The 25,952-nt window shown below is 41.9% G+C and overlaps 1 protein-coding gene across 2 annotated transcripts; it reads left to right on the top strand.

The window, feature by feature from the left end:
* On the top strand, positions 1 to 21,078 carry METTL21C (methyltransferase like 21C). Of its 2 annotated transcripts, XM_025364586.1 has the most exons (5): positions 1 to 130; positions 11,836 to 11,991; positions 15,364 to 15,515; positions 19,772 to 19,889; positions 20,407 to 21,078. In XM_025364586.1, the coding sequence occupies exons 2-5, from the start codon at positions 11,862 to 11,864 to the stop codon at positions 20,799 to 20,801; spliced, it is 795 nt and encodes a 264-aa protein (XP_025220371.1). In that variant the 5' UTR covers positions 1 to 130; positions 11,836 to 11,861; the 3' UTR covers positions 20,802 to 21,078. The 2 variants fall into 2 exon arrangements, with proteins under 2 accessions (XP_025220371.1, XP_025220370.1); XM_025364585.1 differs by lacking the exon at positions 1 to 130 and having other exon boundaries at positions 11,718 to 11,991.
* The last annotated feature ends 4,874 nt before the right edge of the window (positions 21,079 to 25,952 follow it).

The following is a 25,952-nucleotide window of genomic DNA, read 5'->3' as shown; positions in this document are numbered from 1 at the left end:
GTAGAACTTGACTCTGTCAACTTGAAATAATCAGAAGAATTAGAACCCAGCTTGAAAGAGGTTATTTAGGCTTTGAAAAGCTGAGAATATAGAATATCCTTCCAGGAAACACAGACTCCGGAGAAATGAGGTGGGTGCTCTGACGTTAAAAATTAAGCTTTTGCTTATATAGGCAGAAAACAGAGAAGTTTAGTTTGATTATAACGTTTTCTATACAAGGTTGGTTTATGAGTTACAACAATTTAAATAGTGATAGTTTGTTTTCTGTTTGTTTGCATTTTCTTCCCAATTTAAAACAGTATATTTAATATTGCGTCTTTAGACAATATTATGTGATAGCCATAAAGCCTTTGTGTGAGAAAGGTAGGGAGAAAGTTTATCTATAATGAAGATCCACAGTGAATAGGGAAGAGGTCTTCCTCAGGGCCCTTAAGTCATTTACACTTAATAGAACAACGTAGGGAAGGAAAAAGACTAATCTCTAATCAGAGAAACACAGGTTTCAACTGCCTGGGTTACGTTTGCCTGCTTGCCTGACTCAGGTCCCATAATCACATTCCTTTAAGGGTCAAAATAATTTAAAGTTCCAAAAGCTTAGATTTTAAGTTACTTATTTTCACAAGTCCCATCTCCCCCATCACAAAATCTCACTGCTGTAGTTCCTCCACCAGCCCTGATGGTCCTGAATAACATCTGCTTTACTGTGCTGTAACAAGCATCCCTGAATAATGTTTTCTTTAACAGAAGCGCCAAGAACTATCTTTGTGATTTTGCAAGATTTTCCCAGTTTACATTCATCTCCTGCTTCAGGGTTTTCTTTCCATTTATTTTGACAAAACTAAATGAAACTTGCAGTTAACTTTAACTGACTAATTAAAGACAACAAAAAGCAAACAGAGCTGGAGACAGAGAGAGAAAAAGAACCCCAATGAATTAACTGTGGCAGCACCAAGCGATTTGATGTTTTCTGGCCTATAGGCCTGGCTACGGGGCACCTAGAACCCTCAGGGCTAGAAGTTCCAGCTGCCCATTGACTAAGCTCTAGGAAAGGAGAGGAAGGAGCAGAAGAGGGTGGGGAGGGGAAAGGAGAAGGGCAGCATGTGAAGCTCTAGAAGCTTCTGATTTATTTTGCTGAAGATCTAGTCATCAGCTATAGAAAGAAAGGTGTCATTTGGTAACTGTCATAACCAGGTAGTTTATGATAGCTCATATTACCTCTATCCCACTGTAATGAGAGTATTTATTTGAAGCTGTCTCTCCATCAATTACAGGGAAAGATCTTGAGAAAAAGACAATTTCATGTAACATCTTTCAATATATTTTATTCCATGGTACTTTAGAATTTCTGTTATATAGCAAATGGCATATTTAAAAAGTACCCTTTCTAAATTTCTGTTGTTGGTATATAAGAATGCTGTTTTTGGGGTTGGTTGTGGTGGCTCATGGCTGTAATCCCAGCACTTCGGGAGGCCGAGGCGGGCGGATCACCTGAGGTCAGGAGTTTGAGACCAGGCTGGCCAACATGGTGAAAACCCCTCTCTACTAAAAATACAAAAATTAACCGGGCATGGTGGCGCATGCCTGTAATCCCAGCTACTTGGGAGGCCGAGGCAGGAGAATCACTTGAACCCAGGAAGCAGAGGTTGCTGCAGTGAGCAGAGGTTGCACCATTGCACTCTAGCCATCTCAAAAAGTAAATAAATAAATAAATAATGCTGTTTTTGTACACGATCTTATACTCAGTTGATAAACTCCTTCATTAGTTCCAAATAGTTTGTCTATAGAACTTATTGCATATTCTAGATAGAAAATCATGTCGTCTACAAACATGAAACTTTCATTGATTCCTTTCCTATTGTTACAGCTCTTATTTCATTTCCTTGCTTTTATCATACTGTCCAGACTTCTGCACAATGCTAAAAAGGAACAGTGACAGTGGATATTGTTGCCTTTTTCCTGTCTTTGTAATTTTCCTCCATTTAATGTGTGTATTATGTATAAATAATGAATATATTTAATGTGGGCTTTCAGTGGACACGTGTTGTCATGTTTATGAAGTCTACATATATATATATACACACACACACACACATACACACACACACATATATATACACACATTTTTTTTTGAGGCAGAGTTTTGCTCTGTCACCTAGACTGAAGTACAAGGGCACGATCTCAGCTCACTACCACCTCTGCCTCCCAGGTTCAAGCAATTCTCCGGTCTCAGCCTCCAGAGGAGCTGGGACTACAGGCAGCCACCACCACACCAGACTAATTTTTGTATTGTTAGTAGAGATGAGGTTTCATCATGTTGTTTAGGCTGGTCTCAAACTCCTGACCTCAAATGATCTGCCCGCCTCAGACTCCCAAAGTGCTGGGATTATAGGCATGAGCCACTGGGCCCTGCCAAAGTCCCCTAATATTTATGTTGGTTTTAAAAGACCATGAATGATGTCGACTTGTACTAAACCTTGTTTATATATCTTTCAAGATGATCATATAGTTTTTCTTCTTTAGTCTGTTAAAGGGAGAAATTACATACAAATTCCCTCTTTCTCACCTCCCACTAATATCACAGGATGTGCCCTGTATTTTTCTTCATGCTTATAGAATAATCATTTGACAAGAGTATGCACACAGCCACACACACACACCCACACACACCCACACTATCAGGCTAGACTAGAAGTATGTGTGATAACAAACCCCCAGCATCTCAGTGGTTTGTCCCCTAAACGTTTGTCTTGGTCATATAAGATCTGCACGCAAGGGGCAGTGGTTGTCCATGAGAAGGTGCAGCTATGGAGGCAGCTTCCTTGAATGCCTTCATTATTTCTGCATCCAAAGACTTTGCTTTTTACTAGAGAATGGGGGCAAAGCAGATTGGAGAAGTTCCCAGAGGCTTTTCCTTCCAGAACCTGGTGGAGTTGGTATGAGAAAGGTGCTATGTCTCTCAGAGACGAAGGAAACAGAACCACAGAGCTGAAGAGGCACATCTAGGCCACTCATTTGGAAAGGGGGAGGGCTCAGCTTCCAAGGAACAGGCTCTCTGTTGCTTCTCACCTGGCTAGATATTTAAATAATTCAGCCTATTTCCCCCCAAACCTTGACGGCATGGCCTCATGGGAGAACATGTCTCTCCAACTGAGTCCATTCCTTCCCCTGTTCTAGGGGAAGGAATGAAAGGAATTCCGCGTTGTGGCACATCCCAGAATAGTTCCACCAGGTAAACACATTCTTTCCTAATAGAAATCTGTTGGGAAAAAATGATCTTTCTGAACAGTGGTCAACTGCTGTTGCTAAAATCGGAGCATGATTAGCGACAACTAAGTCCCCTCTCAAAAGTGTCATGTCCAAGCAGCAGACGGCACTATGGAAAGAACGGACAGCGTTGGAAGCATCTGCTCCTGGCTGGGAGTCGTAGGATGTCAGAGTCATGGGGCAGTCTCTCCCGCTGCTTCCCAGGCCTCACAGTAAAACAGGAACCGAGGCATCCTTGCCCCTCCTCAGCTTCAAAGCTGAATCACTGTGAAGAGATGGTGTTTCCACACTGATACAGTTATTTCACTTTATTTATCTGAGGATGAAAGTGAGCTGCTGAAAGGTATCATTTATTAAAGTGGAAAATAGAATCAATGTCATTACCAGAGTATCCCTTATTTCAAGCACATTTTCAGTGTCAGATTTTCTCATCCAAACTTGTTTCCCAAGCACGGCGTTCCTCCATGTAATTAATATCACATGCTTATAGCTCAGCTGCAAAGCATTCTTGGCTATTTTGATAACATGAAACCTGGCAGTTACCAGTTGTGATTTACACGTGGTTGCAGTTGGAGATTTTTCTAAAATTACAATAAAATTTCTTTGTAGGGAAATCTGTTTTAAGGACTGGATTGGGGAAAGAAAATAAAAAAATAGAAGTGAACAACTAAGTGAGTCTATTCTCCAAAGTGCATATAAGTTTATCAAGGCAACACACTGGCCTTCGATCAGAGCCACTTTACAAGGCAGGTGATTTATGGACAGCCAGGCCGTCCCCTGCAGTGAAGCATGGGGCTTGAATGCTTAGGGACAGTCATGTGCTATTTTTAAAATGAAAAGACTATAACTTCACTGCAGTTTCCAAACCTATTGGATTATTTTACTCCTATGCTTTATTCCCTTCTTCACTGGTAATTTTGGTCATCTAAGACGAAACAGAAGTAAAATTTTCCATGTTCATAAGTCTGACAAATTTTAGTTTACAAAATTCCTTTCTCTGCAGGTAGAGATTTGACACTGTACATGAGTGGATACGGGATTTAATTGTTACCAGAGCCAAATCCAAGGCAGGAAGAATCCCATCTGAAGATCCCAGGGCACAGGTGTTCTAAGTGGCCTCAATCATTGCATCCCATATAGAAGCAGCTGGCAGTCTCAGTGGCTGCTTTCAGGGGACTCCCCCAGAAGTCTAGCCAGTGCAGGGCTGGGTCAGGGGGCATTGCAGCATTCCTGGACTGTTCGACAGATAGGGTTCTGAGCTTTGGGTCACTGTGTTACCAGCTAATTGAGGGACCGGAAGTTATGAAATGGCCTGATTTCACTATGACCTTTTCTCCATTACACACTGAAAATCACACACATCGAATGTCAGCGGTTCCCAGGGTTCTTGAAGAACATCTGTGTCTCCAATGAAACCCTCACTTCTCTGAGAGGGAATTCCCATTGAGTCTCCCTTATAAGTAGGCATGCATTTGTCTGATCAGTATCTCTTCCTTTGTGGACCTTTTAGGAAAGATCAGTGTGGAAATCAATGAGCCTCCTATTGATATTCTGGGATGGGAACAAGAATAGCAGCCCATGGCAAGCTGTGGTGAAACAGCCAATCACGCTATTGTCAGTGGTCCCCTGGGATCACGTGCCTGTTATGGAGGAAGCAATGGAGCCAGGGGAGAAATGGACATCATCTAGAGGTTTGGACTTGGGGAAGTGCAACTCCATTGCTTTGAGTTGCAATAGCTGGAGGAGACTTCAGGTTATTTTCCACCGTAGAAAGGGTGGGTCTCCATTGTGAAGTTGTATTTATGGAAATAAGGAAGTATGTATGCACTGGGTGAGAAGAAGGGTAGGAGGGCTATTATAACCCTTGCCTTTTATGAGTTATGACCCTGCATCCCTTTTTTGAGCTGCCAGCCTGCTCTTTGTGATTTGGTGCAAGGCTTCCCACACAACCCAGTGCTGACTATAGGGGTGAACTTAGGACTAAGTTAGAGCACTCAGAATCTTTTTCCCTAGACATTGAGTCTTGACCATAGATACACAGTGATGGATGGTGACTGCAGTTGTGGCCTTCAATGGCAATGTTTAAAGAGAAGGTCTGAGAACTCCTGCTGCTGAGATCTCTGAAACCAGAGCAGCCCTGTACCCTTTGTATCTCAAGGCCGGATGTGTTATGGGACCAACAAGTTCATATTCTACTGTGTAGTAACAGGCCAATGCACTGAGACAGCCAGGAGGCAGCAGAGAAAGTGTAATGATTGCAGGGCTCCTAGCAAGGAGATGGGAGGAGACCCTCAAATCCATCTCCCCGAGAGTTCTGAGTTGCGGTTTTAAAGGGGATCTTGGAGGGTGAGGGGCTGGAAAATTGGGGTCATTGATTGGTCAGGGCGAGGAGGATGAAATCATCAGGATGTGGAGCCTGTGTGCTTTGGTGAGTCAGTTTCTTGTGGGGTCCTTCAGACCTGCTGATGCTGGTGGTTTTAGTGGCATGCAGGATGTGAAAGTATATCTCAAAGGAAAACAACATTTCATTTCATAAGGTTCCAGTTGTTATCTCCAGAGCAGATAAGGGGATCTATAATCTTGTAACAGGGTCTATGTGATTCTAGGACAAGAAACAAACAACAACAAGGAAGCATGTCAGAGAACAGGCCACCCTCACGATCAATGCTGGGTGTGCTGCAAGCTTGTTTCAGTTTCATTTCTCTCCCTCCCTTCTTCCCTGATTACTTTAATGAAGTTTATTGGGATGGTTTCAGATGCTCAGCTTTCCACATGATTAGGTGAGTGACCCAGAACCCTTCCAAAGAACCCTGTGGACTCAACCCTCTGCTTGAACAACATACAAGATAATATGAGACATTTATTTATTGAGGACCTTCTAAGCACCTGGCACTGTGCCAGATTCTTTCAGATGTATAAAATTTCACTTTCTCCTGATGATTCCGGAAAGGAATGACGGCATCTTATGAAGCTGTAGCAGATGCTGTCCTGGCCTCACTCACATCTCTCAGACGTGTTGGAGTGCCCCGGCTGCTGCTCTGCACGTGTAGCTGAGGTCCTGGTGGAAAAATACCACCGGAGCTCTCTGAAGCTGGAGTGGAATAATTCTGAAGCGTGTGTTTTGCCTCCTTTCCCAGTGTCTCCCCATGGGGCTAAACTCTGGTCACCTGCTCCTGTTGCTGGTCTTGTGGCACACATGTGGCAGGATGTCACCCTTTCCCTGGGTTGTGTCCACTTTCCTTGTTGTGTTATTCATACTCTCCAAATAAAATGCTTTCACTCAAATCCCTGCCTTTGTGTCTGCTTCTTCAAGAAACCGAACTAAGTAAGATGGGGGCTTCTGGGACGCTTGGAAGATGCAGCTCAGGGTTGGTCCTGTGTTAATCCCTCTATCAATGCGAATCCACCTCCACCGTATGGATGAGAACACTGAGACACAGGAGAGGCGAGAACAACTCACCTGACATCACTCAGTCAGTAGACACCTGGGATGGCAATTGGGGTTCACCCTTCATGGCAATGTTGATCCTTTTCCTGGCCCAGGGTGGCTTGACCTTTGCACTGTAGACATTCTGAGCTGGGTAATTCTTTGCTGTGCAGGGCTGCCCTGTGCATTGTAGGAGGTTTTCCTGCATCCTCTATGCACTAGATGCCAGGAGCATCCCACCCCTTATTGTGATAACTAAAAATGTCTCCCCAAAATTGCTGAATGTCCCCTTGGTGGGAGGGGAGGATTCTCCCTTGAGAATCACAGCCCAAGAGAGCCAGATTCCGTAGGAAAAAGGGCAGTGCCCATCCTGACGGAGAGAGGCGAGTGACAGCACACGGACAGCCTCCTTATGGAGACTTTGATCCAATCTTGTATCTTCTGACTCCAAATCTGGCCCACTTTCCATTATGTAGGCTTCTTGGGATCAATTGTTCCATTGCTGTACTTGTTAGAAAGTTCTTTCCTGTTGAGCCCAAATCTGCTTCCCGGTAACTGACTTCATCAGTGTGCCCTCTGAAGCCATGCAGGAGTTCTAATCCTTTTCATGGGCTGCACTTCAACTATTTGAAAACAACTTGTGTGTCCCTGCCCTGTGCCCCCCCTGCCCTGCCTCCCGCCAATCCCTCCCTGAACCTTTGGAGCATCCCCGTGGCTGCTTGGGCACTCAGAGGTTCACTCAATAACAAATTCAGCAACTACAACACCTACTATGTGCCAGGTGCTACCCTATGTCAGGAACAATTCTCAGACAGGGAATTCAAACTTCCTGGTTCCTTCTCAAACCTGCAAACAAGAATTGCCAGAGCCTGGAGTTCATGCATGTTAAAGCTTCCGAGGGATTTGGGCATAGTCTGCCTACAGTTAAGTCCAGCATTTAAGAGCCTTTGATCTACCGTGGTCTAGCTCCAGGCAATAGAGCTCTGATTTGTATCTTAAAGCAGCTATCTAAAAGATGGCTTTGAAGAAAGTATTAAAAAGGAACTGTTTTTAAAAATTATTTATTTATTTATTTTTATTATACTTTAAGTTCTGGGGTACACATGCAGAATGTGCAGGTTTGTTACATGGGTATACACGTGCCATGGTGATTTGCTGCACCCATCAACCCGTCATCTACATTAGGTATTTCTCCTAATGCTACCCCTCCTCTAGTCCCCCACCCCCCAACAGACCCCGGTGTGTAATGTGTCCCTCCCTGTGTCCTTATGTTCTTATCGTTCAACTCCCACTTATGAGTGAGAACATGCAATGTTTGGTTTTCTGTTCCTGTATTAGTCTGCTGAGGATGATGGTTTCCAGCTTCATCCATGTCCCTGTAAAGGACATGAACTCATCCTAAAAATAGGATGCTAGGTTAAAGAGGTACATGTTTCTATCAAGTCACACTTTCAGTAAAATAGCTTTTAAAAAGTTTATGTAAAAAAAAAGCCTAGAAGTTGATACAAAAACAATGTTCGTGAGGTTTCCTTCTCTAGATAGTAGAATCAAAGGAGATCAACATTTTTTCCTTTGTCCTTTGCTTCATTTTAAAGCTTGTAGAATGAATGCGTATGTGTGTCTATGTGTGTGTATATATGTATATAAATATACACACACATATTCATGTACATTGCCATTAGTTTTTAAAAGATTTTTGTAAAATTGTACTGATGGCCATCTTTTTGCTATTTCTCATAGGGACTGATGACACCTGGAAGAAATAAGTCACAGACATGCAGAATGCGATCATAGACTAGAAGCATTTGGGGAATAAGAAAGCATTAGAACGACAGAGCTAGAACAAATGCCGGGTCATCCCCCATCATTTAAGAAAGTGGGAAAGGTGATTTATATGGGACCACAGCACATCTAGATGAACATCCTGAGTGAAAAGAACACAAAATAGTGACACCAGAGAAATGAGTACCAAGGGTGGGTACAAAAACATAAAAGGGCTTTTATATCTACTCAAGTTAAAACACCATTCATCCAACTCCCTGGTTGAATGTAGCCTATCACAAATGATTCTTTAATTCCCATTTGTCTGAGGCTTTACTTTACATGACCTATATTCTATTTTAAGGGTTTCTGAGCTTCACAAATGAGCACATGATTTTCCTCCTTCCCTTTCGACTGTCCCTTATTTCAATTACATAAATCACAATGGCTTACTTTTTCTTGGAAGAGGTTTTCTGATTTCCTCTTCTCTTGGCTCCTTCTAAATTCCCCGGATTCAGCGTTAAGCCTTTGACTCCTGTCCCTTCTCATGGATAGACATTCTCCTTTCTTCCTCCCAAAAGCATTCCTTTCCTCTTGGTAGATCCGTGAGTTCTTTCTGGCTGCCAGGATATGGGTGCTAGGCAGAGCCTGGGTGGGCATGTCCTCCCTGTGGCTACCGGAGTTTGGTAAATGAGCACAAAATTCGCAGGTCTGTGCAACTGTCCAACACCCACTTCTTTGAAAAGTGAATTGGAAGTCTAATGTTTCCTACCACATCGCAGCAACTGGATGCCACAGGGGTAGCCTCTGTTCTGTTGCAGTGATATTCCTGAAACTTTTGAAGGGAATTCCATTTAATGTTGCTAGGACTGTGTGTGTGTGTGTCTGTGTGTCTCTGTGTGTGTGTGTGAGAGAGAGACAGAGAGAGAGAGAGAGAGACAGAGAGAGAGAGAAAGAGAATTCTAGCAAAGTAATGTGTCTATGAGGACTGGTAGATAATGCTACCCTAAATAACTTGGGCTTCCACTGGCTGGCTTTTGTTCATAAAATGCTAATCCTTTCAGGTGTAGACCTATATAAAACATTGGGGATTAAAGGTGCACAGAAGCCTCCAATCTCTTCTGCTGCATAAGGTAAAGATATGTTTAACAATTCAAAATTATTCTGGGCTTACTAACAAGGAGTCATTTCCAATTCTTTATTAACTATGAACATGTGATGTAGATCATAGACGTGCTGAACTAATAACAGTCAGTAGACTATAGCAGTTCTTTTGCAGATGGCTTTTCAGAGCACAGCTGTCTTTGGGAAAAGTTAATTTATCACATCTACAGTGATGGAGAGGTCATCATTTCATTGCACGAGGAAAACTGTCCTTGGTATTTGACTGAAAATAGTCCTTTCCTTGCATGGAAAATGAAGATGCCTTAGATTGAATGTGCACGGTCCTATGGTGACAGGTTGAAATTCCGTATACAGCGTCACACTGTGTATTTCCTCTGTAACTTTGAAAACAATAACAACAGTTGATATCGCATGAGCAGGAGGCTTTGCATGGGCGACCCCTCTTAATTCCCACAACCATAGTATGAAGCAGGTGTCACCGTCATCTACGTGATTTACTTGGATTGTACATGGCACAGGCAAGAGTCAAAGGCAGGCAGGTTTCTCACCACAGTGCTGAGACGTCTACACTGCGGACCCTCCAGATACTTTCTAACAACCAGTCTGCTATTTTCTAGGGGGAACAATCCACTTCCTGCAGCTGTGAGAATGTTGGAAAGAAGGAGCAAGTGAACGCCTGCAAGAGAAACAAATCCTCCTGTGAAGCAGAGCCTGGTAGAGCATTCTTGGCTGGCTTGGTGAGCTGGAAAATTGGGGCAAGTAGTTGATTATGTGATTCTAGAGTCAATGAAAATGCCACATTACTTCCACCACAATCTCATTGCTTTGAAATCTGTTGTGCGGACACGTGTGGGGCACACAGCCTCCCCCAGGTGTAGACAGAATTACCCACATGGTGGGGGCCTGGCATTCTTTCTCATGCTTTGTTCCCTGAGGGCAATTTCGTGCCTGCACGGCTGGATTTAGTGCTGGTCTTAGGTGAGCTAGTCAGTCGTGGCGTGGCTGGCGTGTCCAGTTTCCACCCTCAGTTGGATGGAACCTCAATGTGATGGGCAACTCCTGTGTGTGAGGAATAAACCCAGGACAGTAAACACAGATGAGAACCATTTACATTTTGTAAAAGGGACTAGAAAATGTCACTGTGACGGTGTAGACTTCAGATACACAAAACATGACGAGAAATGTCAGGACAAAGCAGGCATGGAAAAACAAGTCAGAACCAAGGCAACTTGGGCTGCGTCCTGCCTGCTGAGTAAGAATGGAGACTTGGGCTGGATGGCCCATCCTGGCTGTGACTCCTGGCATCATCCCTGGCCAGCTGTGCTTGGTCTTGTGCTGGTTTTTAATCTCTCTGAGCCTGAATTTCTCTCATCTGAGACAAGGCGTCATGCCAGTGTCTACCTTATAGGGTTTTTGTGAGGATTCAATGAATACACATCAAGCCCTTCAAGAACTATGCACAGCAACAATGTGAGAATTCCTCCAGCAATGTCAGGCATCGTATTTTAGGACCAATCAATGATCCCAATAGCTAGGTCTCTTGTTCTGGACCAGGTACCATTTCCTGCGCTTTAATAATCACGTTCACTCTTCTGTTTCTCACGGCAGCCTTGGGAGGTAGGCAGATATTATGATCGCCTTTTCGCTGATGAGGAAATGGGCCCTGAGGGACTGAGTGAGTTGCCCAGTGTTAGAGAGGGAGCCAAGTCGAGCTCCTGGCCCCCGTCCCAGTGCTTTCTACTGTCTTGCAATAGAGCCTCAGAGGAAAGCAGAGCAGCCTTGTGTTGGCTCCAAATCCCAGCTTCTAATCCATGATGTCATTAACCCCAGAATCCACACGTACCCCCAGTGGTATGCAAGTCTGGACAGATTTTATGATTCAATTCCAGAAGTTATTAGAGATACAGTATGGAGTTCCAGAACTTAGTGATGGGCTACAGTATTTGGAGTGGGGAGGAGGATGGCAAAGAATAACTTTTCAAAAGAACAAGAACTTGCTGTAGGCCCCTGAGCAACATAAAACTGGTTTTCAGGCCAAAGCTGCTGTTTTGGCATTTCTTCACGCACATAGGTTCAGTAATGCTGAATGGTTTCTCTGCATCTTGCTCTGCAAAGCCAGGATAACAGCTCCTTGGGTGGCTGCTTTGCTCACTCAGGGAACTAAGCTGAAAAGCAGGCATTCTTTTCAGCTAAGATAAACTACACCTTTCGGAGCCCTTCGGGAATGTCTTGGGCTGAGCGACTCGGGCCTTGTCCAGCTTTTTCCTCTCAGCAGGCTCCGGCTATGGACGTGTGTCTGAGCTCCGCGCAGCAGCCTGGGCGCCGGGGGGAAGGACTGAGCTCCCCGGGTGGCTGGTTAGAGGCTGAGAAGAAGGGGGCTTCGCAGAAAGACAGCACCGGGGGAGCCCTAGAAGGTAACCTCCTTCTTCACCGCTTCAACAGTTGTCCTCAGTTGCTTTCCTGGCGATGACATATTCAAGTAAATTTCAGTGACAAGAATTTCCATTTCCTTTTAACACTAGATTTTTTACTATAATGAAGCTTAGCAGAAAAGTGCTGTTTTGCAAGCATAAACATAATTCCTGTTTTTTCATTATTTACTTTTAAAAGTAATTCCTGTTTTTTCATTATTTACTTACCAAAGTTCACACATTTGTTTTTATTGCATGTATAGATTTAAGCTTGCTATATTTTTGTAACAAGAACTTAAAAGAAGAAAAAAAATCTAGGTTCGTTTCTGCTTTTCCCCAAAATACATTCTTGGCAGCTTTGTCATATAGCAAATCTTTAGAAATCAAACTGTATTTTCCCATTAGGACAATGTAACAGTTTAGGGTTACATTTCTGGGCATGGATTCAGTTGTAAATAAACAATAGACATAACAAATAATATAATAAAAGCCAAGATGCAGCATTTACAGTGTTTATAATTAAAGGTGGTAAAAAATACATCCCAATTCTAATAAATGAGAATGTTGTCTATTTTTACTGAATTGTTTACATAGAAATGCAACTCTACCTTATCTGAAAATCTGATATCTCTAAAACTATCAGAATAGCACAGATAGAATAAATGAAAATATTTCAGGTGTAATAAACATACATTTCTTTATTGTTGTAGAACTTCACAGGGTCTTATGAGAGAATACATGTATGTCTATATTTCCTTGCAATGTTGATTGGAAAAGTGTAGCTGTCAAGCTTAATATTTGTCAGTTTATTTACCTGTGAAATGATGAGCCATTCAAAATCAGCCTACTTACTCTTCCTAGTCTCTAGAGAAAAATAAGTCCCCAGACGGTGACATATGGGAGGAGGGACAGGCATGGCCTGGATGAGAGTGGGGCAGGGCAGGGAAGCAGCAGGGGCTGGTACAGGTCCCTGATACTCTGAGCCACCACCCAGCAGTGTGCTGGTGATGGCTTGTACTGGCACCTGAATTTCAGTAATTTTTTTGTAGCTGGTTGTTATATATAACCATCATTCAAATTTAAGTTAGAATCTTATTATTAAATAGATTATATTAAAGACAAAGGATGTTAAAGACAAAGGTATATTAAAAGCGAAGTTGATAAATACTCAAAAGTCATCATCAATTATTCTATTACCTCTTCCTAATATCTACGCTCTCGAGGGTAATCGTGTCTATGGTGCCTGTATGGTAGGAACACTACACAGTGGCGAGGTACTGCACGTCTTTCCCCAGCGACGTCATGCTGCTTCTCTGAAATCGGCATGGTGGGATTAATGGTTATTAAACATTCATCACCCTATTCTTCGGCCTTCTTCCTGCCTCTGAACCAGAATTCAGAGTCAGTCTCTCAGTTCTGTGTGGTAGGAGCTGGGATTCTGTTAGATGTCGGTGGCTTCCCAAAAGAGGTGGGGAGAGCTACAGGGCTCCCTCCTTTTTCTACAACCTCCCTACAGCCTCCTACCAGGGCAGGTGACAACAAAGGACAAGGTCTCAGGACTGGATTGGCTACCTTTATTAGAGGGGTCTTGCAAGTTCACTGAGGTCCCAGGTTTCTGGAAGCTCACCTTTTTTGTCAGGGCCGAGAATTCTCCTTCAAAGTGGTAGAACATACTAAATCAAAGTCCCAGGCGAAAACAACACTGTGAAGGGCCGAAGACACCCGTGATGCTGATTTACAAATGAGTCACTTCATTCCCATTTTTTTCAGTGTGCTGCACACTGATACTTTTGTACTATACAACAAAAAACGAATTTCTAGATAAATTAAATGAAAATATATAGAGACATAGAAAATACAAGCTCCGCGTTTTGTTCGTGGATTCAACAGACATGGTCAAATGGTTGTGACTGTTTCTAAAGGCTCACTCCAAATCCCTCTACTTACTGTGGAGCTGTTACTGGCATTTGCAGAGCAGTGGCATGGAACTGTTCCAGTGTGTATGGAATGAGTGACACCCGAAACACCCAGAGGCCCTGCCCCTGACCTGAGGGATGCTCTGCTGACCAGGTTTCTCCCAAGACCCACTTCCCTTTGCCTCGTATTCACCTCCTTCTGCCTTCCACCTCGAGTGCCTATTTCAGATTAAAACACTTCCAATGTTCACCGGCTGCCTCCTCTACCTTTCTCCAAAGCCCGTATTTTACCTCCTGTTAAACGTTTTACAGTCATATCCCAGGCCACAAAAGGCAGCTTTCGTGCAAACAAAACTGACCTTCCTCCCCGCCAGTCTCCGCACTGTTAATTCTTTCCCACCGCTGGGACCAACACCTTTTCCTCTGCTCCTGATCCTTCTTCTGCACACTTTGACTCACTGCTCTTTTTACTCCCAAACACTCTGGAAAACCTGCAAACACTTGTGATTCCTTGGTGTCAGACCGATCAGGTGCTCTTTTCCTCTCATTTTATATGTCATTTGAGAGCTGCTAGCGTGGGTCATGGGTTTAAAGGAGTATTTAAAGCAATAGTAACTTAATAGCCAGAGCTCAGTTGACATCCTCCCCCAGGGATGTGGGGCTGGCTGGGCTTGGATGGCTTCTACCTTTTGAGCAGCAATTGTAGGAAAGATTGAAGGAACACGCTCCAGCCAACATGTGGGAATGTTACTTCACTTCAAGACCTAAAAATAGGCAGGTCTGGCTGGGCGCGGTGGCTCATGCCTGTAATCCCAGCACTTTGGGAGGCCAGGGCATGTGGATCATGAGGTCAGGAGTTTAAGACTAGCCTGACCAACATGGTGAAACCCTGTCTCTACTAAAAATACAAAGATTAGCTGGGCGTGGTGGCACACACCTGTAATCCCAGTTACTCAGGAGGCTGAGGCAGGAGAATCGCTTGAACCCGAGAGGTGGAGGTTGTGGTGAGCTGAGATTGTGCCACTGCACTCCAGCCTGGGCAACAGAGACTCTGTCTCAAAAAGGGGGGAAAACAAGGCAGGTTTGTGTTTACCTAGTTGCTCTGTATCCAGACAGCTCATTTGTGCAATTTTGCTGGTAAATTCGCCATTTTTCCATCAGCAAAACATATGGTGGGGACGGATCCACACCTCTTCTGTCCTCCCCTAAATAAAGAAAGGGCCCAGAGCATTCTCTGGCATTTTGTCATGTGATAAAAATGTCACATCCAAATTTCATGTCCCCGTCATCCCATGTAATTCAATTTTGTGCCAATTTGCAGGCGTTCTCCTTGATAGCATCAGCCCCTGTGTTTATGGAAAGGTCGCTCAATCTAATGCCGTCTTACAGTTGTACCAAGTGTGTCTTTGCACTGGATTTTAACAAATCATGAACTCCAGTTTATTTCTCTACTTCACAGAATCCAACAGGATAGAACCATCTCTTCACAGCCTCCAGAAATTTGTTCCTACAGATTACGCCAGCTACACTCAGGAGCATTATCGGTTTGCAGGAAAGGAGATTGTCATCCAGGAATCCATAGAGAGTTACGGAGCGGTGGTGTGGCCAGGGGTGAGAGAAGTGTCACGTTTGTGATGTCAGGATTTCTGGAGATAGCAATTCCGTACTTCCGAGTTGCCTTGGACAATTTGTTAAGTTCCTTCATATCCTGTGCTTCTCAATTTGAGAAGCCCCTGAGGGGGTGTTGGTGGTGGGCTTGGGATCAGCAAAAACAGTATTTCTTTCAGAAACACCGGTTTTACTTTAAGCTCTGTTTCTTGAAACATTATTTTTATATTAAATAAACTCAGCTATATGAGGAAGTGAATGCAAAGCTTATATACATTGTTAAGAAAAAACCCAGAGATTTAGAGTTTAGATACTGCAGTGGGCATCTCTGAGACATGCCCGTCAACCCTCAGACATTCATCTCTCTCTCTCTCTCTCTCTCTCTTTTTTTAAATTTTGAGACGGAGTCTCACTCTGTCGCCCAGGCTGGAGTGCAGCGGCACGATCTCGGCTCACTGCAACCTCCACCTCCTGGGTTCACGCAATTCTCTTGCCTCAGCCTCCCGAGCAGCTGGGACTATAGGTGCGTGCCACCACGCCCGGCTAATTTTTGTATTTTTAGTAGAGATAGAGTTTCACCATATTGGCCAAGCTGGTCTCCAACTCCTGACTTCAAGTGATCCGCCCACCTTGGCCTCCCAAAGTGCTGGGATTACAAGTGTGAGCCACTGCGCCCGGTCGCCAGCCGTTCATCTCTTTTCCATGGGGGCTGTGTCGGTAGGGACGTTTGGAAGCATGACTTTGTGGCATGTTACCCCTGTCACAGTCCTGAGAGGATGGCGCTGAAATGGGGGCAGTCCTCTGGATTTTGAGTCAGAAAAGCTGCCATTTCCGGGCTGGGTGGTCACAAATGTTCACTTCACCTCCATTTGCCTTCATTTCCATGTTTAAAACCTAGGGTGGTGGTAATGTCTACAGCACTCCTGACGTGGTTGTCAGAATTGTGAGAATTAATTTCAGGTTGTGAGATTAAATGAAGTCCTAGTGTAAGCTCAAATGAGCTGTCCTCATTAAAGTAATATTCTTGCCACCTTCAGCTGAGGAAATGGGGATGCAGGCCCGTCTGCTGGCGTGGTAAAGCTCCCGACTGGGGTGCAGGGCAGAGCCAAGTTGGGCAGTGGCCCTCGGAGCCAGCGGGTGTCGCTTTTCCCACTGCAGACGTTGTCAGTGCTTAGAAAGGCTCCAGATCAGAATTTCTCAATCTGCAGTCTTGTTAAAATGCAGATTCTGATTCAGGAGTTCCGGGGTGGGGCGTATTTCTTACACATTGCCAGGTGATGCGTATCTGCTGGGCCAGGGCTGCCACACTGAGTAGTCCTGGTTAGTGGTCCCATAGGGCTCCCTCAGGTCATCTGGTGATGACACAGGATGGGGAGAAGGGCAGCCAAAGGGTTCCAGGCTCTTAGGGTGTCGACTTTCACTCACTCCCAAACAGGGAGCTCTATTTTTACACCTTATGCATATAATTTCCTTCAACCAAAGGCTTTTCTTTGCCTTAAAAACAAGTTTGAAAATCATCAAACTACTCACAGCTTCCTATTGTAACACATTTGGCAAATAGATGACAGCAGTGGTGTAGCGAAAAAGTGGTGTAGTAAGAGATCAGAGGCCGGGCATGTGGCTTACGCCGTAATCCCAGCACCTGGGGAAGCCAAAGCAAGAGGATTGCTTGAGCTCAGGAGTTTAAGCCCAGCCTGGGCAACATAGTGAGACCCCATCTCTCTTTTTAAAAAAATAATAAAAACGAAGAGATCAGAAATTGAAAAAAGAATATTTGTCCACCTGACTGTTTTATTCTGAACAAGGTATCATTCATGCACCAAACACTAGCCTCTCACGAAACCTGTTCCCTGAAAGCTGCATAAGAAGGGTATCTAGAGTGGGATGGCACCCTTTTCCTGTGCGACTTCAGGTGCAACTCTGTGAAAAGATCCCTTCGGAGTTTGCTAACAGGACTGGGGCTGGGGGGAATGTTTACAATGTCAAAAGACATAGCTGTTCCCGAGAAAAGCTTGGTCTCCAGATGACACCCTGGGGTCAGCCCCTCACAGAGCAGGGCACCAGGAAGGATGCCTGCAGCCATCTCCAGGAAGTTTCTCAGAGCTGCCCTCTGAATGGCTCCAGGTGACACTCTCTTCCTGATATTGACCTCCTCCCCCCCAGCCCCCACTGCAAATACTACTCTTCTTTCCTCAAGGACCAAAGAACTCCTTTCTTTAAAACTTCCCTTCTAGACTCTGGAGCTCCTTGCAGTGTGCTGCGGTTGGTGCTGTTTATGTCACACCCATGTTGCTATTTCACTCACCACCCTGGCCTTCCACACCAGCTGGCTTCTCCCCGGCCCCTTGAAGTCGGCCCTGACTCCTCGGCAGCTCTGTGGTGATCCCTCTCCCCTCAACCTGCTGTATGCTTCCTCTACAGCACTTACCTCCCCAGAATGCAGTTTGTAATTGGCTGACATGGCCCCCAAGCCCCACTAGTGAGTTCCCAGACAGTAGAGATGACTGCGTCATACTCATCTTTGCTTGTAGCAGTTCAATATGAACAGATGAAGATGAAATGGAGTGACACACAGGATCAGGTTGGCTACTAAACCTACCACTGGTAATCCTAAGAGTGACACATCTCAAATCATCCTGGTTGCCCCTACTCCAAACTGGGCCCCAAATAGAAAGTAGAGTCCAGAGGAAGATGGGGGCATATCGTTAGCTAGGGCCTAAATGTGTAAGTAAATCATAGAGCTCATTATTTTTTTAAATCTCAGTGTTCACATTCCTCACTCTAGGTTATTTATACTCAAATTTAAGTAACTTTGTCATTTCTTCTCATAACTCTTCCTAATCTCTCCAATCCAGGGCACTGCTGGTTGATTCCTCATGGCCATAAATGTAAACACCTCAGCAATCAATGCAAATCAAATACCCTTTACTCTTTGTGGAAAGGTTAGAGGAAGGTGGAGGCAGAAGAGAATGAATAAAGAAGAAAGGGATGTTTGATTTCCTGTATAAAAAACTAACAATATTTAGTTATATATTGTTATATATATAACTAAACGTTGATATATAAAACATTTCATATGTATTATATATAAAATTTAGTTATATATTGTTATATATACAACTAAATGTTGATATTTACATATTATATATAAAATTTAGTTATATATTGATATATAACTAAATGTTGATATACAAAACATTTTATATATCATATATAAAATTTAGTTATATATAGTTATATATAACTAAATGTTGATATATAAAACATTTTATATATATTATACATAAGATTGTTATATATTTTTATATAGATAACTAAATGTTGATATATAAAACATTTTATATATATTATTATATATAACTAAACATTGATATATAAAACATTTTATGTATTATATATAAAATTTAGTTATATATTGTTATATATATAACTGTTGATATATAAAACATTTTATACTATATATAAAACATATATTGTTATGTATATAACCAAATGTTGATACATAAAACATTTTAAAAAATCTCCTTGCTACTACTCAAAGTGGGTCCATGGGCCAGCAGATGAGCATCATGTCAGGGCTTGTTTAGACGTGCAGGATCTTGAGTCCCACTCTCGACCTACTGAATGAGGATGTGCATCTTTAACAAGCTATCCAGGGGATCTTTTTGCACACTGAAGTCTGAGAAGCAATTTCTGAACTGTCTGTTTCTTAGAAGAACCACTTTTTAAAAAGTCACTAACCCATTGTTCAGTATGGCAAAGTGCTAGCCAACCTGAATTTTGGTAAAGGAGTCAGCAAAGAGGTGTTCAAGTTTATAAAATGACATTTAAAAAAATTATTTCTATAATTTAAAAAACTGTCTTACAAGAAAGAATTCTAACATAAAACAACATTCTTAAAGCAGCTGGAGACCCATGATTAAACCAGTAGAAGAAGTTGCTGTTTTTTCAGCCCAACATTGTCCTAATTTGAAAGAGCTAAGCTGATCTACCATTCTTCCTATGCTTTGGAGATTGAGCAAATCTGATGGAGGCAATTTTAAGAAATCTGTTTCCCCAGTTCCTTAGATGCAATTTATTATAACTTCTTTATTTCAGAGGTCTATATATGGCATTGAGTGTACATTTGGGTTCTGATGAATATAAACTGAACATATGTAATAACATGTCTTTTAGTATTTAAATTTGGGTGCCAGAAAGGGTTGCTACTGACTTCCAACGTTCCGATGCCCACATGAAAAGTTATAATTATTTTTCAGGCTACGGCTTTGTGTCAGTATTTGGAGAAACATGCCGAGGAACTGAATTTCCAAGATGCAAAAATACTTGAAATTGGTGCTGGACCAGGCCTTGTTTCCATTGTGGCCAGTATTTTAGGTTTGTTTATTCCTGACCTACTATCCAGACCTTTACTGTAACAATAGCAAGTGCTTACTCTATGACAGGCTGTGGTTTAGGTGCCTGGCCCTGACTTCACTCAGTGACTCTCCCGAAAATGTCATGCAGCAGGAATTACTGCTGTTATCCACAGAGATAACTGAGTCTCAGAGAGGTTAATCAACTCCAATCAACCAGTTTCCATGGGACGAAGTTGAGTCCAGAGGCATGACTCAGTCTCTGTTGTCAATCTCGGGGGTGGGGTGAGGTGCGGGAGCTACTGACCTCAGGTGGTTGGAGGCCAGGGAGGCTGCTCACCATCTTACAGTGCACAGGACAAGACCACCCACAAGGAAGAATTAGCCAGCCCACATTAGGTCAAACATGTCCAGCCCACCCACCAATAGAGCCAAGGCTAAGGAATCCAGTTGTTTCTTGTGTCTCTCCCTGTGTCTATGTACACTGTGGTTGCCCAGATGTTTCCAGGTCATTGTTGCAATTTTTCTTTCTCTCTTAGGAGCTCAAGTCACAGCAACAGATTTGCCTGATGTCCTGGGAAACCTTCAATACAATCTTTTAAAAAACACACTACGATGCACAGCACATCTGCCTGAAGTGAAAGAACTGGTATGGGGTGAAGACCTGGACAAAAACTTTCCCAAGTCAGCTTTTTACTATGATTATGTCCTAGCCTCGGACGTGGTCTACCATCACTACTTCCTGGACAAGCTGCTCACCACCATGGTGTACCTTTCTCAGCCAGGGACGGTGCTGCTTTGGGCAAACAAGTTCAGATTCAGCACTGACTATGAATTTTTAGATAAATTCAAGCAAGTTTTTGACACAACACTGTTGGCTGAATATCCAGAGTCATCAGTCAAACTTTTTAAGGGGATACTAAAATGGGACTAAATCCAACAAAATGCCTTTCACAACGTTAGTGTGTCTTTTGAGCGATGTGTTAGAAATTGCTTTGTTAATAAAGACTTCTTTTATAGGATTGAGAAGGTAGTGCATACAAACAACTTGTATACTTGGAACTAATGTAACAATACTGCAGAAACTTTCTAAGATAACTTAAGATTATCTGGTTAATCTAAATATCTAAAAAGAAAAACTATAAAAACATGAAAAGTAGCTTTGTTGGTTCCAACGAAGTTACATGTTTAATAAATCTTATATGGATAAATTAATAAGTGAATTTCTTCCCTATTGCTGCTATAGAGCATATGTTTAAACTTGTCAATATACTGCTGTCACATGCTTTTTGAAACTGGGCTTGACAGAGTCACTATCTCTTAGTTTGAAGACTCTACTTTTGCAGATTTTTAACTGCAGCAAAAAGAGGATATTGAATGATAGAAAACAGTTAATAGGCTTAAAGTTGATTAAAAGTGAAAAATAAAACTGCTGGAATAAGAACAATGTTGTCTTAAGAACTTCTTAATTTACAAAGACTCTCCCTCCGTGTCCATTATCTTAATAATTTCTAGTTAATTTCTATATTGTCTGCTTTTTTCACAGTATTTTAGGCTCTCCGGTCACATACTGTTCTACATCATATCTCTATATATCTCTATATATCTCTATATCTATATATATAATACATATTATATATATTTGCTTTTACAACCATTTACGAAAAGGTAAGAACCTTCTTAGCCTGTACAAAGAGGCAAGTTAGATTTGGTTCACAGCTCATAGTTTACCAACCCCTGGAACTGCAGGCAATCCACAGTGAAATTATTAGAATTTGTAAGAGTTTAGGCAAGGTTGCCAAATGTCAATAGTGAAAGCTCAACCTTATTTGTAAATTCTAACTACAGATAGTTAGAAAATGAAATTTAAATAAAGATACCACTTACAATTGCAATATTGAAGACTGAGGAATCAGTCTAACAAAAGATGGGCAAGAAGTTAATGCAAATGTATCTAGCATTATCGAGACAAATTAAGACTAACATAGGTAAGTGGGGAGACATCAAGTTTATGCACTGGAAGACACTGTAAATATGTCAGTTTTCTCCAAATTGATCAACAGCTTATGTGAAATCACTGTAAAAATCCCAATATACTTTCCTGTGGAATTTGTCAAGCTAAGTCTAAAATCATGTGAAAATAAAAAGGCCAAGAAGAATCAAGGCGCTCCTGAAGAACCTGGTGGGAAGATCTGCTTCATAAGAAGTAGTACTTTAAAGAGGCAATAATTGAGACAGCAATTAGTATGATTTGCTAATATTAATACATATGGGTATTTCTTAAAGTGATCTTTAAATTTGCCTGTAAAACAAGAAGTATCTGTAAGTTTAAGGAACAAATGGGCATTCTAGCCATAATTCCAAAGACTTAATTGTCTCTATTTTCTCCTTTATTGATATTGCCTTCTGAGAATGAGTCTCTAAGGTAAATTTCGTGATGTTTTTAAACACTCTTCAATTTTTCTTGATGGTGATTAAGGTTTCTTCTTTTAAAATAAACAATAGCTGATTCATCAACAGCAAAATCTACCTGATACAAACCTGTTTCCAAGATTTTAAGACTAATTTTTTTTTTTTTTTTTTTTTTTTTGAGACTGAGTCTGGCTCTGTCGCCCAGGCTGGAGTGCGGTGGCCGGATCTCAGCTCACTGCAAGCTCCGCCTCCCGGGTTCACGCCATTCTCCTGCCTCAGCCTCCCGAGTAGCTGGGACCACAGGCGCCCGCCACTTCGCCCGGCTAGTTTTTTTGTATTTTTTAGTAGAGACGGGGTTTCACCGTGTTAGCCAGGATGGTCTCGATCTCCTGACCTCGTGATCCGCCCGTCTCGGCCTCCCAAAGTGCTGGGATTACAGGCTTGAGCCACCGCGCCCGGCCGACTAATTGTTTTTTAAAAAGGAAATCATGCTTCCCCCTACTCCCACATATATATAAGCGTGTGTGTGTGTGTGTGTGTGTGTGTGTGTGTATATATATGTACATACATATGGTGCTAAAGAAGTTGCCTTTCTCTCAAGCAAAAGGGAAGGAAAATGAACATTCCTTTTGCAATGTCCTTTACGATACAGAACTTATAAGATCAGAACCCCCAAAGCAGAAGATAAGTTGTAGGAAGAGGCAGTGTGTCTTCTACATTTGGATGCTATGTGAAAAGCACAGGGTGTCTGCCTGGTGACTTCCAATTATTCCACCCAATTTTACTTGGAGCTGCTTCTCTGTCTCGTGTGAGCAAGGCCAGGAAAGTCACTCAATCTGGAAAACGTTGATTTGTTAGTATGAAGCCCAGTAAGCAAGTCAGTTGATTTCAGCTTAAAAATAGATGTATACATCAGTGGAACAGAGTCCAGAAACAGACTCACACATATATGGCTAACTGATATGTGACAAAGATGCCAAGGTAATTCAACGGGAAATTATAGCCTTTTAAATTAGTGATGTTTGAACAAATTGTACACACATACACACACACACACGACCTTGACCCTTCTCTCATACTACACACGAACATTAAATTGAAATGGATCACAGACCTAAATATAAGAACTAAAGCTATAACAACTGTAAAACTTCTATAGGCAACATAGGGTAAAACCTTTGTTACCTTAAGTTAGACAAAGATATCTTAGATGTGATACCAAAAGTACAACTTGTAAATGAAAAAAATGCTGAGTTGGTTCTTATGAAAATTAAAAAGTTTTGCTCTTCAAAAGACTATTACACACACTGGGCCAGGTGCGGTGGCATGTGCCTGTAGTATCAGCTCCTCAGAAGGCCGAGGCGGGATGATCACTTGAATCCAGGAATCTAGCTTGGGCAACATAGCAGAAACACACTGGGAGAAAATATTTGCATCACACACATCTAAAAAACAGCTTGTATCCAAACTCTCACAACTCAAGACAGACAATCAAACAACTGAAAAAATGGGCAAAATATCGGAATAGAAACTTTATCAAAGAAGATATACAAATGTCTAGTAAGTTCATTATTTACTGGAGAAATGCAAATTAAAATGAGATACTGTATCACAACCAGTAGAATGGCCAAAGTTAAAAAGGTGACATCATCAAGTGCTGATGAGGATGTATGAAGCTTGCAACTCTCACACATTGCTAGTAGGAATGTCAAATGGTACAGTCATTTTGAAAATGGTCTGCTAGTTTCTTACAATATAAAAAGAAATATACCATGTCTCAGCAATTTCATTCCTAGATTATCTATACAACATTACTTGAAAAGATATGCCAAAGGCCTTGTAAACAAACTTTCACAGCAGCACAGCAGCATTATTCCTAATAGCCTCAAATATAAACAATCCAAACATCCATCAACTGGTGAAGGAACAAAATGTGGTACATCACACAACACAGTATACACAGCAGCAACACGGAATGAACAGATACACCCAAAGTGGCTGAAACTCAAGAACATTACACTAGGCAAAAGAAGACACAAAAAATTAAAAACTGTGATTCCACGTATATGAAATTTCCAGAAAAACTATAGGATTAGCAGTTCACTGGCTGTCTGGGGCTAGGGGTGAGAATGGAGACTGGCTACAAACGAGCTTGAGGGAGTTCTTTCAGATGATTCGGAAGTGCTAAAAACCCAGACTGTGTTGATGGCTGCATTCTAGACATTAAACTGCACACTTGAAATGGTTAAAGTTTATCATACGTACATTACACTTCAATAAAGCTGTTAAAAACCCCATGGTTTGTCCCAAATGTTATGCAAATTTTCTTTCAAATCCTAGATCTTTCAAATACACAATGTAGAGGAATCTACTAAGAAAATTAAAGCAATGAAACTCGTTCCTTTAAATCTCTCAAACTTTTCACATTTCCAGGGCAAAGGAATATGATCATATGCTTATTTTGTAAATCAAGTGTCCTTTTAGAATGGCTGAATTGATTAGTTATCTTTTTCTTTACATTATTATAGAAGATTTTAAATAGATGAAAGTAGACGAACTGTATATTTTAAATACGTGCAGTTTATTATATGGCAACTATAGCTCAATATTCTGCTAAATAAGTGTATTTCAATTCATGGAAAACCGTGGTTAATCTAAACCACTACTTTCTCTGCTCTCATATTAATTTGAATCAAATCAGACAAATCATTCCTTTTGTAAATTCAGCTTGTATCTATACAAGATACATAATAACAATACTATCACATCTAAAATTTTATATTAATACATTAAAATATGCAGTGTTCAAATTTCCAATTGTCTCGTGTCATTACATTTATTTTTAGTTTCAATCAGAACCCAACCAGGTCCAAATTTGGTTAATTAGTTATGTCTCTTAAATCTGATCCTCCCTTCATCTTTTTTTTTTTGTAGAATTTCATACTACTGCATTATGCAGACTGCATCATTAGTGTCGTTTAACTTGTTCCTCAATCCTCTGTTGTTTCTGTAAATTTTACATCTTAATGACTCAGGCTTGAAACCATCTAGCCCAAGCCCAACTTAGATCTGCCAAATTCCAGGCAAGTAACACTTACTAGTGAAAATAAATTATTGTAGACAGCTGAGTTTTGAGGTAGCTTAACTTTTAAAACCACACATAAACTGAAATTACAAAATGTATTTTCAGTTACTTTGTATTCTATTTGCATTTTGGGTAAGACCTGGCCGATTCTAGAGTGAATTTGTTTGACATGACTGAGTAAGCAGGCAACCCTAGCTGCACAGTGAAAACCTGACAGCTGGCACTGACACTGGACCTGTAGTTATACATGTTTGTCCTTCGAGAGGACTCGGCTTGAATTCATTACATACTTGTCTGATGTTTGAAATCCTCTCACAAATCAGGGGTTCTAAATGAAACTAAAACAGTACATTTGCAGAACTGAGTGCAGAGATATTTTGCAGCAAAGTGCTGGCAGGTACTGCACCATCACATCCTGACCTGGCTCTCGGTACCAGGAGGGCAGGTGGAAATTCTGCTGATTGGGATGCCCAAGAACCCTTCATGTTAGAGCATCACTTACATCTTCCTCTTCTGGTTTTCAGGATTTTACTTAGTCAGCTACCCTTTCTCAGTTTACCACCCATGACTACCGATAAATTTTTCTCC

The sequence above is a fragment of the Theropithecus gelada genome, chromosome 17 (genome assembly GCF_003255815.1).
Source record: "Theropithecus gelada isolate Dixy chromosome 17, Tgel_1.0, whole genome shotgun sequence".
Taxonomy (NCBI): Eukaryota; Metazoa; Chordata; class Mammalia; order Primates; family Cercopithecidae; genus Theropithecus; species Theropithecus gelada.
This window is presented reverse-complemented; position numbering and strand designations above follow the sequence as displayed.

Excerpts from the sequence above, each read along its gene's own strand:
- METTL21C (XM_025364585.1), top strand. The coding sequence starts at position 11,802 with ATGTCTTGGGCTGAGCGACTCGGGCCTTGTCCAGCTTTTTCCTCTCAG. Across the intron at positions 15,516-19,771 it reads GAGCGGTGGTGTGGCCAGGG|GCTACGGCTTTGTGTCAGTA; the intron begins GTGAGAGAAGTG and ends ATTATTTTTCAG. Across the intron at positions 19,890-20,406 it reads CATTGTGGCCAGTATTTTAG|GAGCTCAAGTCACAGCAACA; the intron begins GTTTGTTTATTC and ends TTTCTCTCTTAG.